Source organism: Amia ocellicauda, chromosome 14, assembly GCF_036373705.1.
Source record: "Amia ocellicauda isolate fAmiCal2 chromosome 14, fAmiCal2.hap1, whole genome shotgun sequence".
Classification (NCBI taxonomy): Eukaryota; Metazoa; Chordata; class Actinopteri; order Amiiformes; family Amiidae; genus Amia; species Amia ocellicauda.
The window spans coordinates 21013653-21028496 of NC_089863.1; the positions used below are offsets into that span (position 1 = coordinate 21013653).

General features: G+C 40.0%; 1 protein-coding gene, 1 long non-coding RNA gene and 1 other non-coding gene across 3 annotated transcripts; 2 read left to right on the forward strand and 1 right to left on the reverse strand.

Moving 5' to 3' along the window:
- The first annotated feature begins 2071 nt into the window (after positions 1 to 2071).
- On the forward strand, positions 2072 to 5855 carry LOC136767936 (uncharacterized). The gene is made up of 5 exons (XM_066722022.1): positions 2072 to 2461; positions 2741 to 2812; positions 4178 to 4321; positions 4621 to 4767; positions 4985 to 5855. Exons 2-5 carry the CDS (start codon positions 2807 to 2809, stop codon positions 5078 to 5080), a joined length of 393 nt encoding a protein of 130 aa, XP_066578119.1. The 5' UTR covers positions 2072 to 2461; positions 2741 to 2806; the 3' UTR covers positions 5081 to 5855.
- Positions 5856 to 9286: 3431 nt separating this feature from the next.
- Positions 9287 to 11962, reverse strand: LOC136767962 (uncharacterized). Its single transcript, XR_010821908.1, has 2 exons — positions 11817 to 11962; positions 9287 to 11187 (listed from the first exon to the last, which is right to left on the reverse strand). It is a non-coding gene; the product is annotated as an uncharacterized LOC136767962 (long non-coding RNA).
- Positions 11963 to 13415: 1453 nt separating this feature from the next.
- Positions 13416 to 13488, forward strand: trnak-uuu (transfer RNA lysine (anticodon UUU)). Its single transcript has one exon. It is a non-coding gene; the product is annotated as a tRNA-Lys (tRNA).
- Positions 13489 to 14844: the final 1356 nt, after the last annotated feature.

Genomic DNA, 14844 nt, shown 5'->3' on the forward strand with positions numbered 1-14844 from the left:
AACAATTAACTTCAAAATAAACGTGCCCAAAACAACAAAACAAATGTGATTAAAGCAAAACTGCTCACCAACATAAAAGTCAAATACATTGAAAATAACTGAAAATGCATTGGACAAAATAAAGAAACAATTAAAAAGGTAAAAATAAAAAACAAACAAAAAAGGTCCAATGCATTTAAAATTAAGTCCAAAACGGTCAATGTATTTGACAAAAGAATATAACAAAACCAAACCATAAAAACCCTAAACAATTAGTGGTTTAAAAGCAACTAAATCTTTAAAAACAATTAAGATTCATTTTTAAAATCATTTTAAAAACAATCATCCATAAAATATTTAAAAGATCTTGCAAATGATTGGTTCAATTAAGAGTTCAATTAAGTAACTGAGTTCGGTTGGATCAAAATCCAGCAGGGTAGGGGGTCCTCCGGGACCAGGGGTGGGAACCCATGGGTTACACCTTCACAGATTGGGAAATCGGAACTAAATGATTGTTTATACTACAGACCACTGAAGAAACTCGGAATTCAGGAAATAGCAGAACAGTTTGCCAGTTTGCATGCTTAAAACAAAAGCCCTTTATGATTAATGATTATGATGTAAAAGGGAGATGGGGAGGAAAGGAGGGAGGCAGCAGGGTAAAATTGACCAATTATGTAAGAGTGGCCGGAGGCAGCTGCTGTGTTTCACTGGGACTGTAATGCCACAACTTTATACGTTTATTTAGGCTCAAACAAGAGCAAGGGTTGTGTTTTGCTTTGGGCTGTAAATTTTGCTCACCAACTGTGTAAATATATGTGCACTTCCTTCAACACATGCCTGTGTGTGCCTAGGCCCCACCTATACAGCCCAGACTCTAACCCCACACCGCATCCGTGTTTCAGAGACAACATGGTAGTTTTGCCTTTACCTGAAGGTCAGGCAACCATTGGTCCAGATTTCTTAAGAAAAGTTTAATTTAATTATGATTTCAAACTGGATAGGATCCTTGGATCACTTAGATATTAATGGACACCAAACGAGCACGATGGGTCGAATGGTCCCCTCTCATTTGTAAACTTTCTTATGTTAGGCAGACTATTAAAGAATTAAAAGTATGCAGTATGGGAAATGATAACTAAGTAGGTTGATGTGTTTGGAAAAGCATACACATGATTGTGGTGACTGTGGGTGCAGACAAAGACATTACTGGTCAGCCTCACAAGTTTCAAAAGCAACATTGAAAGCCACGACTTGATGGCAAATGCCATAGCTTCTGTAACTGCAAGAACGTCCTCACAAAGCAACTCTAGTGGGTGTTTGTGATTCAGAAAATGCTCATTGCAACAATGCTACACAACAATATGATAATCTTGCAGTAGGTAGTCAATTTTCAACTGAAAAGGTTTATTGTTTATATGATTTGGAAGCCTTAAAATGCTACATTTCAATCAAAGTGCTTTTTTCTCTGTTTAAAATTCAGTTCATATTTCAGCATACTATCATTATTTCCATTTTAGTAATTAAACAAAGATGTGTATGTATTTCTTCACATGTGAATTCGAGTTATCTGCAATGCAAGTCAATTTGAGTACAGACTTTTTAAAAGTTACTATATGGGAATGCTATCTACTTCTGCATTTTAATCTAACTATATAAATCGTTTAATCTCTCTCAGTCAGTTTCAGGTCATTGTAGTCGCACTCCTTAGTATGAAAGTATGTCTTTATTAGTCCGTATGTATGTATTTGTATTTTATAAACCCCATATAATTAAACAATAAAAAAATGTGAAGAGAATATACATGGATTTAATCAAATATATATGAACGAGTTGATAGTGTTTTATGTTGTATTTGCAATGGAGCGGTTTTTCACGCATTTATTTACAGATAGGTACAGTTTGTCCCTCATGCTTTTCCGTACAAAAAAAAAAAAACGAATGAAAGGATGGGCGCGTTCGTGGAATTCGAATTTCCGCAGGTCTGCGCAGATCTACGGAATCACACCGATCCCATTGGAGAAGCCGCGCAGATGTGCGCAGATGTGTGCAGAGCTGCGGAGATCTGCGCAGCACGACCGCGACCGAACCTCTGTGCCCATGACAACCACTCCAGCAACGCTTCCGGCGTGCAGGAGAAACAGGATCCGCGTTTTCACTGGAGATTAAACACGTTTCTGCATCCCTGCACCGAGCTGTCCAGATCGCCTGTTTCAATTATGAATGGCGTTGTTCGTTACAGGCAAATATTGAAATAGCAAAGTTATAGCAATCGTGTACTAAACCATTACGCTAGTGCAGTACAGTGCTCGGGTTTACAGAGACTGGAGACTCGTTAACCATGCAGTTCATTTAAACAGCCAGACACTTTCTTGTATATGTGTTAAGATTTAATTCAACCACTTCTAAATCGTATTAATACGAACACGGGACTTTGGCAGAGATGTGCATGTGATAACTGACCTCTATTAGAAGTGTACTGGTAATTATTTTTATGATTATCGCTCGTTATAGTATCAGGTAGCTGCTATTGTAATTGTAACACTGCTGCTCTGCTGTATTGTAAATGCTGTTCCATTGTATCAGTGCTATTCTACTGTACTTTCACTGTGGCCATCTAATAACGTTGTGATTGCATTATAGTATTGTGAAATCGAATTGACTTTTATTGCAAAGTAATTATTGTTGTGTGTGCTTTGTAAAATTAAACAAGAGTACAAATCCAATTGATTAAAGCATAATTGTGGGGTCTTTCCTTCAGTCATGGCAGGGTGAAGGGAGGGAGAGACTGACCACTCATTACAGAGAGAAGGAGGGCAGGAAGAGAATGGCAGTAAGTCATCTTGCTTATGTTATTATTGTGATGCCGGTGATGATGATGATAATGATGATGCAAGAGGAATGATTGTCTTTTGATATATTGTTTCTCTGCATCTGGCCTGTACCCCAGCTCTGAACTTTATGCAAACCAGGTCATTGTCAGAAGCTCCCATAGTGACATTTTTTTTGTAGAAGTATTAATTAAGGTTCCTATAATGCAAATAGTAAACCACATTTTATTCTAGATAAATTACTAGGAACCTATGTTTTTCCTATATTAGCACCCTTGTGCATCTCCTTAACAATGTTTGCAATATTCAAGCACTTATTTTTCTTCTTGCAGCAGATTGTAACTAATGAACAAGAGACACTTAAATTACTTACTGCATAGACTTACGAATTAATAACTCCCGATAAAGGATGCCAACACAGCAGATGTACACCAACAAGATGTGACAGAGAACACAGTGCACTTTAAAACTCTAGCAATGTGAAATTGAGTTATTCAATCCCACCTGTTGGCCCCTGCCTCTTCTATCCTCCATGGGAGTTCAGCTCCTCCATTCCTACTCTCTCCTTAAGGTGAATATCAGTGTAGATGTGTCGATGGTTGTGAGTGTGGGTCTATATTACAATCCAGCGTCCATCTGGTAGACGGGAGCACAGGGGACACGTGAGACAACAGACATGGGAAATAGCAACCCATACCAATAGAGATGAACAAAACACAGAACAAAAGTCCAGCTGCAATCGTTTGACTGATAGTGCACCAGCTGATGAACGCCAATCCTCAATCCCATCCCCAGCCACTATTTTCCATAGCAGTTACTCTCTTTGTTCCCATGTCCACCTCACGTTTACCTGCCTTTATTTCCGTCATCCTTCATCGTCCCTCAGAGGCGTGATTGTGATGATCGCTGTGGAGTAGAGTGTGGAGCAGGAACACGCGACAAAAGAGACCATTTCGGTTCAGCGGTCGATGATTGTTGCCGGCACTCCCTGTGGAGAAGGAGGCGTGTATCCAGTCGGAAGACAGAACCATTGTGAAGTCCTATACAAACTAGAGCTGAAAAGAGTTAGGGAAAATCTGGGAAGGTGTAGTAGCAGGGTAGAAAAGTAAGAGGTGTAAATAATCATCACTTGAGGGCAGAGGAACAGAGACAGTGAGCCGAGTTGATACATTGTTCGCATCCCCTGTCCGCTACTGCATTCATGGAGTTGATGGCTGAATTGGCACTACCAAAAAGACCACCAATTTAACCCACCAGGCTTCTTTTGGTCCCAGGCCTAGTTACGAGAATTATGTCTCAACTTCCATTTCCCGCTGGTATATTAAAACACAAGTGCTAGTGCATTCATGCTGTCTTTCTGTTTGCAGCCCGTGGTTCTCCCTGCCTCTCAGCCGGTGTCTGTGGTGCCAGTGGCAGACCTGGCCCTGCCCCTGCCTGCCATCGTGATGATCGCAGTGTGTGCATACCTGCTGGTCTTACTGGCAGCTCTGTGGTGCCGCCAGTGTCTGAAGGTAACCTGCATTCACCCACACTCCATGTCCATTGATATCAAACGATTACAGTCCAATGAAGGAACCCAATATATAGATGTATGCATTGCAGGAGTCACAGTCTATTACAGATGAATTTGTGTATGCATGGATAGAAATAAACCATACACAAAATCTAGACATTTGCAAACAATGTATGAAAAATAACAACTGAAATGGTGCATGTGCATGTGTCAACAATGTTTTGTGGTCTAGATACACAGAGACTCCCTGTTCGTTTGCACAGACAGATGCATGTTTCTATACTCGATCTTTTCCAGGCGCAGGGGCTGTGTCCGCTGTGCTGCCAGTGCAGTAAGGGCGCTCTCTGTGGCGACTGTGAGTACTGCATGGCATGCGTCGAGTCCTGTGACTGCAAAGTGCCCTCTGTCAGGGTCTGTCTGGACAACGCCTGCCCCGGCCCCACCGTAAGTCTCTGCCTGCGATTTGCACTGTGCTAACTATTGCACGCACATGAGGTTTACACTACTGTACTTTTGCTCTGAGATATACTGAACATATAGTCGATCTAGCCCTGTGTGTCTGTACTCCCTGCACTGTGTTTGTCTGTGTGTACGTTTATAATAATCTGTCCATTCTCTCTCACTCTCTCTCTCCTTTCCCCCTTTCCTTTGCATCCCTCAGGGCCAGTGCTGCGCAAAGTGGGACTGTGCTTGTACCTGCCAGCCCCCCGAATGTCAGAGTTTCAACTGCTTGTGCTTCGAGATCAAGTTAAGATAGACTTAAGATAGAGCTAAACAACTACACCTGGATATATTACAGACTTACATGTATTTATATTACAGATGTAATGAAAGGGTCATCTAGCTGGTTTATGTGCGGTACATGAAAAAGTTAAACAAAATGCCTTGTTTTATACTACAGACTGGAAACATATTTCAGCTGAAGTACAATAAATTGTGTCTTTATATATGTAGGCCTATATATATACAGTATACATTGCTTAAGCTGTGTTTTAAGGCATTTTCATTACAAGACTATTGAACACTAGTGTGTCTTTATTCTCTAATGCAGTTCAAGGAAGCAGATCCAATTAAATTATACAATATTGGAAGTTCGGCATTACAGTCCAATACAAAAGCCTTCGCCAAGTTTGGGCTTTTCAACAAGATGCTTTGAACAGGGGGCACAAAGTGACTTAATTACCATTACATGTGCCAGACATATGGTTTCTAATGGTACAAGGATTTACTGTAACTGTGATACAGCCAAATGGTACAGGAGTTATTGCAAAAATGCACTTGCTGTTATAATTTCTCTGCAAAAAATAACTATTTTAGGTAACATTTACACATTTCTGATAATGAATGATCTTCTGAGTACTCTGGCAGCTGGTATATATAAGTTTAGCATGTAGAATATTTTGATGCTCGTCTTGTCGCTTTTGGTCCCAGTCAGTTCATTGGACTGGGATGGTTTTGTAATGATATGTTTTATGATTGTTTTTAAATACTAAAACTATATTTTTTCCAGATTAAAACCATTGTTTCTAAGACATTGTTTCTAAGTGTTTATTTTTAAACTGGTTTTGTCCTGCACATTTGTAGCAATATCAATTTAGGGCATTGCCATGGGTATGTTAATTTATTTCACTTTCACTTTAAAAATGTGTCCTCGCTGAATACAATTTTGATTCCAGCGGCAAGGTGACCTAAACTAGGTCTTGTGATGTTTTTGTTGATAGAAATGGAAGGTACAACAAACTTGCAGAGTTAGTACAGAGTTGTGTGCCAAGCTGTGTTCTAGTTAATACTGTATAATGTATGAAAAATTGTTCTACTAGACGAACTGAAGTCTCAAAACCAGATAATTTGAATGATGTGTAACAGTAAGCTAATATTTTACTGGTCACAAATTAACTAAATAAAAAAGCACATTTAAATGCATGAAGTTTATAATTATTAAAAATACATATAGCTTTGCATTGACTTGCAGTCTTTTACTACAAACTACTGCATAAACATATTATTAATCACTGGGGTGGAAAGGAGAGTGATATTTGTTTAAATACCTTTTTAAATAAAATACAATGATACTACACTAGCCTTTTTAATGAAATGTATTCCAGTAGTTGCACAAACTGTACAAAATATAATAATGTATACAATGCAAGTGGAATACATTTAGGTTCATCATTGTCATTATTTATTATTATTATTTTACCTTGACCACAAGATTTGGGTTTTTTTTTGTTGCTGGATACTTGCTGTGCATTTTTGCAGCGTCATAACTTTCTGGGTGGTAATTTTGAAGATAACAATAAAGCGCATGTGAAATTTAAAAATGCGGTTTTCCCTGATTGCATCGACAACTGATACACCACACAATCAGAGCCAAACAATCCCATGAACGCACACTGAACCCCTGCCCCTAACTAAGCGCTGGGCCGATGTCATCTTTTTTTAGGAGAAACACTGCCATCCAGGCCCTACTTGATGCAGGGGCTTACAGGGGCCCGATCCAGCAAGGGGCCCCATGGCTTGTGGAAAATATGTTGCAAAGCATGAACCTAAGCAGCCACTTCTTCCCGGGCTCAGAGCAGCGTAGTGTGCGCACGCAATGCCGCCAGCGCTGCACTTGGGGGCGGGGCAAACAAAATCTATGATTGTGATTGGTGTACGGTGTGACGCGTCATTGCGACGGACCAATAGAAATGCCAGGTTCCTCAAAATCACGGTGGTCGCGTCATTTTCGCAAAAGCGTACAGTCTAAAGCTTAGCCAACCTCTGTCATTTACTGAATTTCAATATAGTGACAGTGCCGCTACTAAACTACAGAGGGAAAAGGAGCAAATGTTGTGCATTTTAATTAACACGACCATATCTGATGTGTGGGGTTATAATCGTGATGGTTGCAGAAACAAGGGTTTTTCTTCAAATATTACTAGACTATTATCAGTATTTATTGTATTATTTACTTTGTAACTTTCCTTTCTCCTGTTTGATCCTGATGCGCATTACTTTGCATTGGTCATTATTTCAGCACTGCGTTTTCTGCATTCAAACGCAGCTTTAATAGACGGGAGACTTTTCAAGGCGTTTCAAGTTGCACAGTCACTTTTTAGAACTGGTTATCTGTGTTTTATAATTGGATAAGTGTGCTAAGATATGTGCATACCGATGTATACACCCGTTTGCACAGTGTAACGTTGATTGTATTAGTGTTTTCAGGTTTATGCGCCCGCTTTGAACAAATCAAGCCAAATCAAGACGCTTTAGAGAGTGATACACATACAGCTAAATAAATGCATTTAAGTAAACCTTCAACAGTTGCAATGAACTAAAATAAAGTAAAGCAACATTAAATAAACCATGAAGCACGGAGGAGAGAAAAACTTCAATTCGTATGGATGGCATGAAGGAGAAATATTGTCTCGGCTGCACTGGTTAAGCGCCGTGTCGCGCCGGAGTCCCAGAGCCGTTTCTGTAAACCAGCCGCTGTGATCCGTCCTCTTATTATCGTCATCATTTGTGCTGGTATATATGTATTTTAAACGCACAGCGTGACCCCCTTCACTTACTACTCTTACTACACATTTGTAACTGCAAACGATACTTTTTGCCGTATTATTTATAATGTACTTATCAGACGTCCTTAAACAGGGCAAGTTACAGTTGAGACACAATCCACACGTTTCACATTAATCATCCGGATACAATAGAGCAGCTTTAATTGAACTAAAGTGCGCGTCTCAGTCGTGGCGTTTATGGACGCATTTATTAAACCAGTCCTTAATGTTTTAGAGGGAAACCCAGATCTGCTGTATTTATTTATTCATTAATTTAACTTGTAACGTACACGTGTTCCCAAATGTGGACATTGCATTTCGCCTATATTAAACTTGACCAGTTAGGAATGCCTCTGGAGGACACTCTTTTTCTGAACTCTACAATGGGGCAAGACACACTTAATCACATTACTCTGATGTCCCTTGAAAGTGACATTCTGCAGACCTTGGATTTTAGTGATATCATCAAGGACTTCGCTTCCTGAAAATCAAGAAGGAAACACTTGTAAGGTAGGCCCTCTCTCCTACTTAAAGCCTTTTTATTGTGTATTGATCACTAGTGTTTTCACTAGGTAGTAAGTTGTTGATTGGGAGTTCCTAGGCTACTCCTGTGTGTTGCTGGACTGAGTGACACTTGCTGTGTTGGTGGTGATGTGATAAGCCATGCAGATCAAATGTTGACGCTCCATGATTTGTTTACTGGTAACTGGTAAAAAAAAAGTGTGGCCTATGCTATGCCCCGGCATAGAACTGATGTTACTTTGCTTTTTCAGGTGGTTTATTTCAATCAGCCTTGCAGCTTTTTATTATCTTCTTATCATTCTTTCTGTGCTTTTAGTTCACTCATTTCCATTGATAGTGTATCTGAGAATATAACATTTTGGATTGTGGAAGCATTATCTTCAGCTTGCTTTGCTTGACGACTTCAGACTGTACAAGGGCTGCGTGTCGCTGCACATTATTATTATTTTTTTGGGGGGTGGAATGGGGGATTGCTTACAATGGGGGGCAAAAACAATATCATAGCCCCAGGGCCCAACATGGTTTAATGTGGGCCTGCTGCCATCGTTAATAACTATACCATAGCTTGACAAGTTTTATATGATGCTAGTTTATAGATCAAGATTAAATATTAATCAATATAACCAGTTTATATTATAATCAGTTTTTTAATTGTTGCAGCGAAAGAGGAATACCTGTCATTGGGATGTTTTTTGCAACCACTATGTGCCATCTAGGAGACAAGGGCTGTCCTCTAAAGCAGAGGTTCCCAGACTGGGGTCCGCGAGGGGGTGCTAGGGGGTCCGTGGCAAAATATCCTCCCCCCCCAAAAAAATCAAAGCCAGAAGCTTATGTTAATGTTTCTAGTCAGAAAAAATTAAGGGAACACTTAAATCACACATCGGATCTCGATGAAGGAAATATTAAAGATAAAAATCTTTACTGTTCACTGTGTAATTCGTTGGGAACAAAATGACGTAACAACGGTCAATGGAAACCAAAATCACCAACCGATTGAGGGCTGGATTCAAACTCACATGAAAATCAAAGTAAACAATTGAAATCACAGGCTGTTCCAACTTGCGTGAATTTCATCACGGCAACTCATAATGTGACTCAGCAGTGTGTATGGCCCCCATGTGCCTGTATGCACTCCTGACAACGTCTGGGCATGCTCCTGATGAGACAGTGGATGCTGTCCTGGGGGATCTCCTCCCAGACCTGGATCAGGGCATCAGTGAGCTCCTGGACAGTCTGTGGTGCTACTTGGTGGTGTCAGATGCACCGATACATAATGTCCCAAAGGTTCTCAATTGGATTCGGGTCTAGGGAACGTGAGGGCCAGTCAGTGGCATCAATGCCTTCATCATCCATGAACTGTCTACACATTCTGGTCATATGAGGCCGGGCATTGTCCTGCACCAGGAGGAACCCAGGGCCCACTGCACCAGCGTAAGGTCTGATGATGGGTCTAAGGATTTCATCCCGGTACCTAACAGCAGTCAGGGTACCGTTGGCTAACGTGGAGGTCTGTTCGACCCTCCAAGGATATGCCTCCCCAGACCATCACTGACCCACCGCCAAACTGGTCATGCTGGCAGCATAACGTTCACCACGGCGTCTCCAGACTCTTTCACATCTGTCACATGTGCTCAGTGTGAACCTCCTCTCATCTGTGAAGAGAACAGGGCGCCAATAGCGGACCTGCCAATTCTGGTGTTCCCTGGCGAATGCCAATCGAGCTGCATGGTGCTGGGCTGTGAGCACAGGTCCCACTAGAGGACGTCGGGCCCTCATGTCACCCTCATGGAGTCTGTTTGTGACAGTTTGGTCAGAAACATGCACACCAGTAGCCCGCTGGAGGTCATTCTGTAGGGCTCTGGCAGTGCTCCTCCCGTTTATCAAGATCTCATTACAAATACGATTAAATTACAAGTAAGATTGAATTCCATTTCTGATTTGATTGAATATCATTGCATGACAGTATTGCAGATTTTTTTTTTTTTTTAAGGTGCTTAAACTTAAATTAAAATCAGTTTAATCACCTTCACATTTTTTCATGCAATATTTGGAGTATTATTGTTCAGAACAGAGGACCTTTGAAGTTTGTTAAACAATGTACAAATTGTCCATAACTGATTGGCTGTACCTTCCAAAGGATCAAAAATTCAAATTGTCCACTACACATGCACACGAAGCCTGGCAGCATCATGGGTCTCTGACACCTCTTCTTCGTAAACTGTACCTCTCATGCCCAAAAAACGGAGGGATCACAAAAGATTTTTTTTTTACGGTCACTTATTTGTGAACCATTACTTCCTCACCTTCTTCCAATAGGTTTAAAATATCACATTTCTGGGTCATTTCCCTGTCAGAAATGCATCCTGGGTACATAGCAAGAAATAAATATATTTAACTGGTCAATTAAGGCCAAGGATTCAAATCTAAACACGACCTATCGAATGTGCTTTTTGACCATTATGCCTCTGCTGCCAAGTCCACTGATCCATCGTTGAAGCGGTCGGCTGTAGTGCCAGGAACGCAGCTTTAAGCGTTGCCTGCTGTTTAAATCCTGTGTAGAACTGGCTTGTTTGAGGGTCACCTGAAAACCGATCCAGGCAAAATCTCGTTGCCAGCACTTCTGCACTGCACTGCAAGTTTCTCTTCTAGTTCTTGGATTCTGCAATGACAGGCTGCTATGATGTCTGTGGGACTCTGCAGAGGACAGTCGTAGTCTGCCGAGCTGCGTGTCCTAGACACCGTGGAGGTGTCCATGGCTGCATATGTCCCATTGTCCTGTGTAGCTACTTCTGAGTACCTGTAATCGGTCCAGATTGAAATACATATGGTTACTAATAGTGTTATGTGACAAGATTAGAGAGAGACATAGGCAAAGAGAGAGACACAGAGACCAATTAGGCCTGGGTTCAGAATGTACCTGTTGTACATCGTCACGTTACAACAATGTTATTCAAATTAACATGCAACATGCAATTGATTCTACCACAGCATTGGGACATCTAAGTTATTAAAAATAATTATACAAACAATAATAATGATACGTCAACTTTTGTGGTCCATTGAAATTCTGTTGGCTCAGTATGTGACTTTAACTTTCGTTCTCACAAAAACACCGGTGTTTGCTACACACTGTTGTGCACACATTAGTACTGGGCATGAGAAAAATAACGAATGTATTCATAGTAACTTATGTTTTAATAGAAAAGTTCATATCGGTTACAGACAGATAAATAAAAAAACGAGCAGCCTTAGCTATACTATGAATATGACTTTAGATCTAGCTGAATCAATATAATTAGGTTACTTAGGGAACGATTTTATTCAAAGTGATGGATTAACACACACTAACAAACCACATTTTGTAAACACACGTCTTGTTTTTAAATTGTTATGGCTCTTAAAAATACTACACAATTTCCCGCTTACCTGGAAGAGTGGTCCAATGTCTCGGCGAACTTGATCCAGGCTTTCCTCAGTTGTTTGTCCACTGGAAATCTGTGAAACAGGGCTTTCTCTGTGTCATAACGGGAACCGCTCGCACAGCCAGACACACAACAGAGAGACGACATGCTTGTTTCTCGCACTTCCGGGTCTGACGCTTTCCGAGCCTCGTTTTCGCTGTGAATTGTGTCCTATTGGCTAGAAAGACTGAAGTGGGTGGGGCACAGTGCATGATTGACAGTTGGTCTGTTATTCTGCTAGTTTATGTGTACAGTTGCAAATTTCTTATTAGGCCTAATAGTCACATTAATGAAATCCATAGTGAGTATGCATTTATGGAGGAATTGACACAGATTAACAAATTACTTGAAGAATACGACATTGCCATTTTTAATAATTAGTTGCTTTATCCATGTATTTGCTTGTTTGTGTTTTATATCTGTGTTGTGTCTCTTACCCTGACATGTGCCACTAATGAGGTTCACATATTTTTTGCTGATGGATCAGAAGGATTACATAATTGGATGATATATTGCTAACAGGAGAGATTGATGACGGTTAATGGGAGATTACATTTTGAAATATTCTGTGCTGATTTACACATTTTTCTCTGAATGTTCAAACACAAGATGGACAATGACTTGTCATGTTGGCAAGGATGAAACACATGTTGGTAATCCAGGTAATTAATTAGTCTCACGACAATCTGTCATCAGATAGGAAGTGGAAATGTAGTGCATATATTCTGAACGTTAGTTTCCATGTATAAATTGTATGTAAACTTGTCTGTGCCAAACTTCTGCACAATGAACACATGATGCCCAACTACAGGCGCACATGCTGCACGATGTGTCTCTTGTAGTAATAAATATGTGTGGATCTCTGGAACGGGGGAGCGAAGAGTTTAAACAGGGATAGCCAGACCAGCTGGGAAGAAGTAGCACGACTGACCTCCTGGCCCTGACCTTGTCTCAGGCTTATAGGCCACAAGGAGGGACTGAAGGGCCGATATGTGTAACCATTGCTTTTCTTCATAGGTATAATCATTGCTTTTCTTAATAGGTATAATCATTGCTTTTATTATCATATCATCTGAATTAATTGCTTTTATTGTTTGAGAGAGTTGAATTCTATGTATGTGCTGGAAACACACTGTCCGTACAAATGACAAGTTCAAAATTATATAAGTGCATAAGAAAATATACTGTTAATTAATACAAGTCCTACATCCTAGATTTGTGAGCTAATAATTGCATGATCTGTAAAGTGTTCAGATTAAACTGCGTACTTGATCAGAATAAAAAGCTATGGTGTTTATAATCTGAATATAAAAAGGACATGTGTAAAACCTAGATTAGATTGGTGCTTAACATACCCAGGGCTGCAGATATTAAAAGTGATCGTAGGGAGATCAACAGTGAAGTTGCACTAACGATCTGGGTGTTCAGGATAATTATCGTGTAAAAATGTATCCACTTAACCCGCTTGAAATAATAAGATATGAACTTTTGAGGAGAAAATACTAGTTTCATAATAAGAGTCTACGGCAGGCTTTTATGTCTGTGTGTCACAACAGTAAGGGAAGCCCGGATAGCTCAGTCGGTAGAGCATCAGACTTTTAATCTGAGGGTCCAGGGTTCAAGTCCCTGTTCGGGCGGAACTTTTATTTTGCCTATAATAATTTCTTATTTTACAATAATATTTTAGACCACACCGCTCAAATCAAATGAAAGGTTTAGATGAAAACATTGAGAATAAACGGAGCTGTGCCGCTTTGTGTTTTGTGCACCTATTCTATAAGCTGCGCTGATTAAATGGCGCTGGGAGGCAGTTCGCTGGGTTGGGCAGCAGGTGGCGCTGTGGACAGTATCCTGGAGGAGCCCCTACCCTGCTGCCCTTTGTTGCATCTGAGCTCTCAGTTACGTAATTGAATCTTAATTGAAGTAAAAATCTGCTTAGAATTGACATTTTAAACTGTCATTAAAAAGTTGGTTATTTAATACATTTTAATGTAATTCTATACTTAACTGTTTAAAATAATGAAAAGGCTTGGATTTTGTAAATTGTTAGTGCAATTAAGTAACAGAGCTCTGTTGGAATTAAAACCAGCAGGGTAGGGGGTCCTTCAGGAGCAGGGTTGCACAACAGCACAATTCTTTATATATTATTATTATTATTATTATTATTATTATTATTATTGTTATTTATTTCTAGCAGACACCCTTGTCCAGGGCGACTTACAAAATATAAGCACAATACAAAGTGCAAAAATACAGAGCAATTCAAGGCGTAATACATTTTACAAATTCACAGTTTACACAAGTCTATACGAGCTATACAGTAAACAATATATAAGGTCTTGCATCCTAGAATGTAAAAGCTGATCAGTGCAGACATGATGTTGAGTCAAAGTTAAGAGCTAAGGGAAAGGGAGCGTATGGGATTACAAAATAAACAATAAAAGTGCTAGTAATTCAAAGGCAAGAGTATGACAAAACATTGTATAAGTGCAATCTTACAGGAGAGTAAATGACAGTGTACATAAAGTACAGTGTGAATAGGTATGAGATAGGGCTGTGCGATATGACGATATATATCGTATGACGATAGAAAAACGTCTATCGTTTCATATTATGCTATATCGTTTATATCGTGGTGTCACAAATTGCAATCTTTACGGCAGTATTTTTCTTCATTAGGACGCTTTGCGTTCTTCCCGGTTCTTACATACGTGTCGGATGCGGCAAGAAATGAGCATCAGAAACACAGACAGACATGAGAGAGACCCGACACACAATAACCAACATAACCAAGATATTCTTTAATGCGCAAGCGCACACAGTCCGCCCCGCTCTCGTGCAGAACTCGATCTGCAGGCACCCACACCCCCGCTAATTTAGACTGATATCATTTGTATAAAATTAATAAACGTTTGTTTGCATTTTAATGAATTGGAAAGAAATGCAAACACATGCAGAAAGTATAATTTTATTTTTATTAAGATGGTGAAGTG

Bases quoted from the DNA above. Each gene is read 5' to 3' on its own strand.
- LOC136767936 (XM_066722022.1), top strand. The intron at 4,322-4,620 runs GTAACCTGCATT...GATCTTTTCCAG, and splicing joins GGTGCCGCCAGTGTCTGAAG to GCGCAGGGGCTGTGTCCGCT. The intron at 4,768-4,984 runs GTAAGTCTCTGC...TGCATCCCTCAG, and splicing joins ACGCCTGCCCCGGCCCCACC to GGCCAGTGCTGCGCAAAGTG.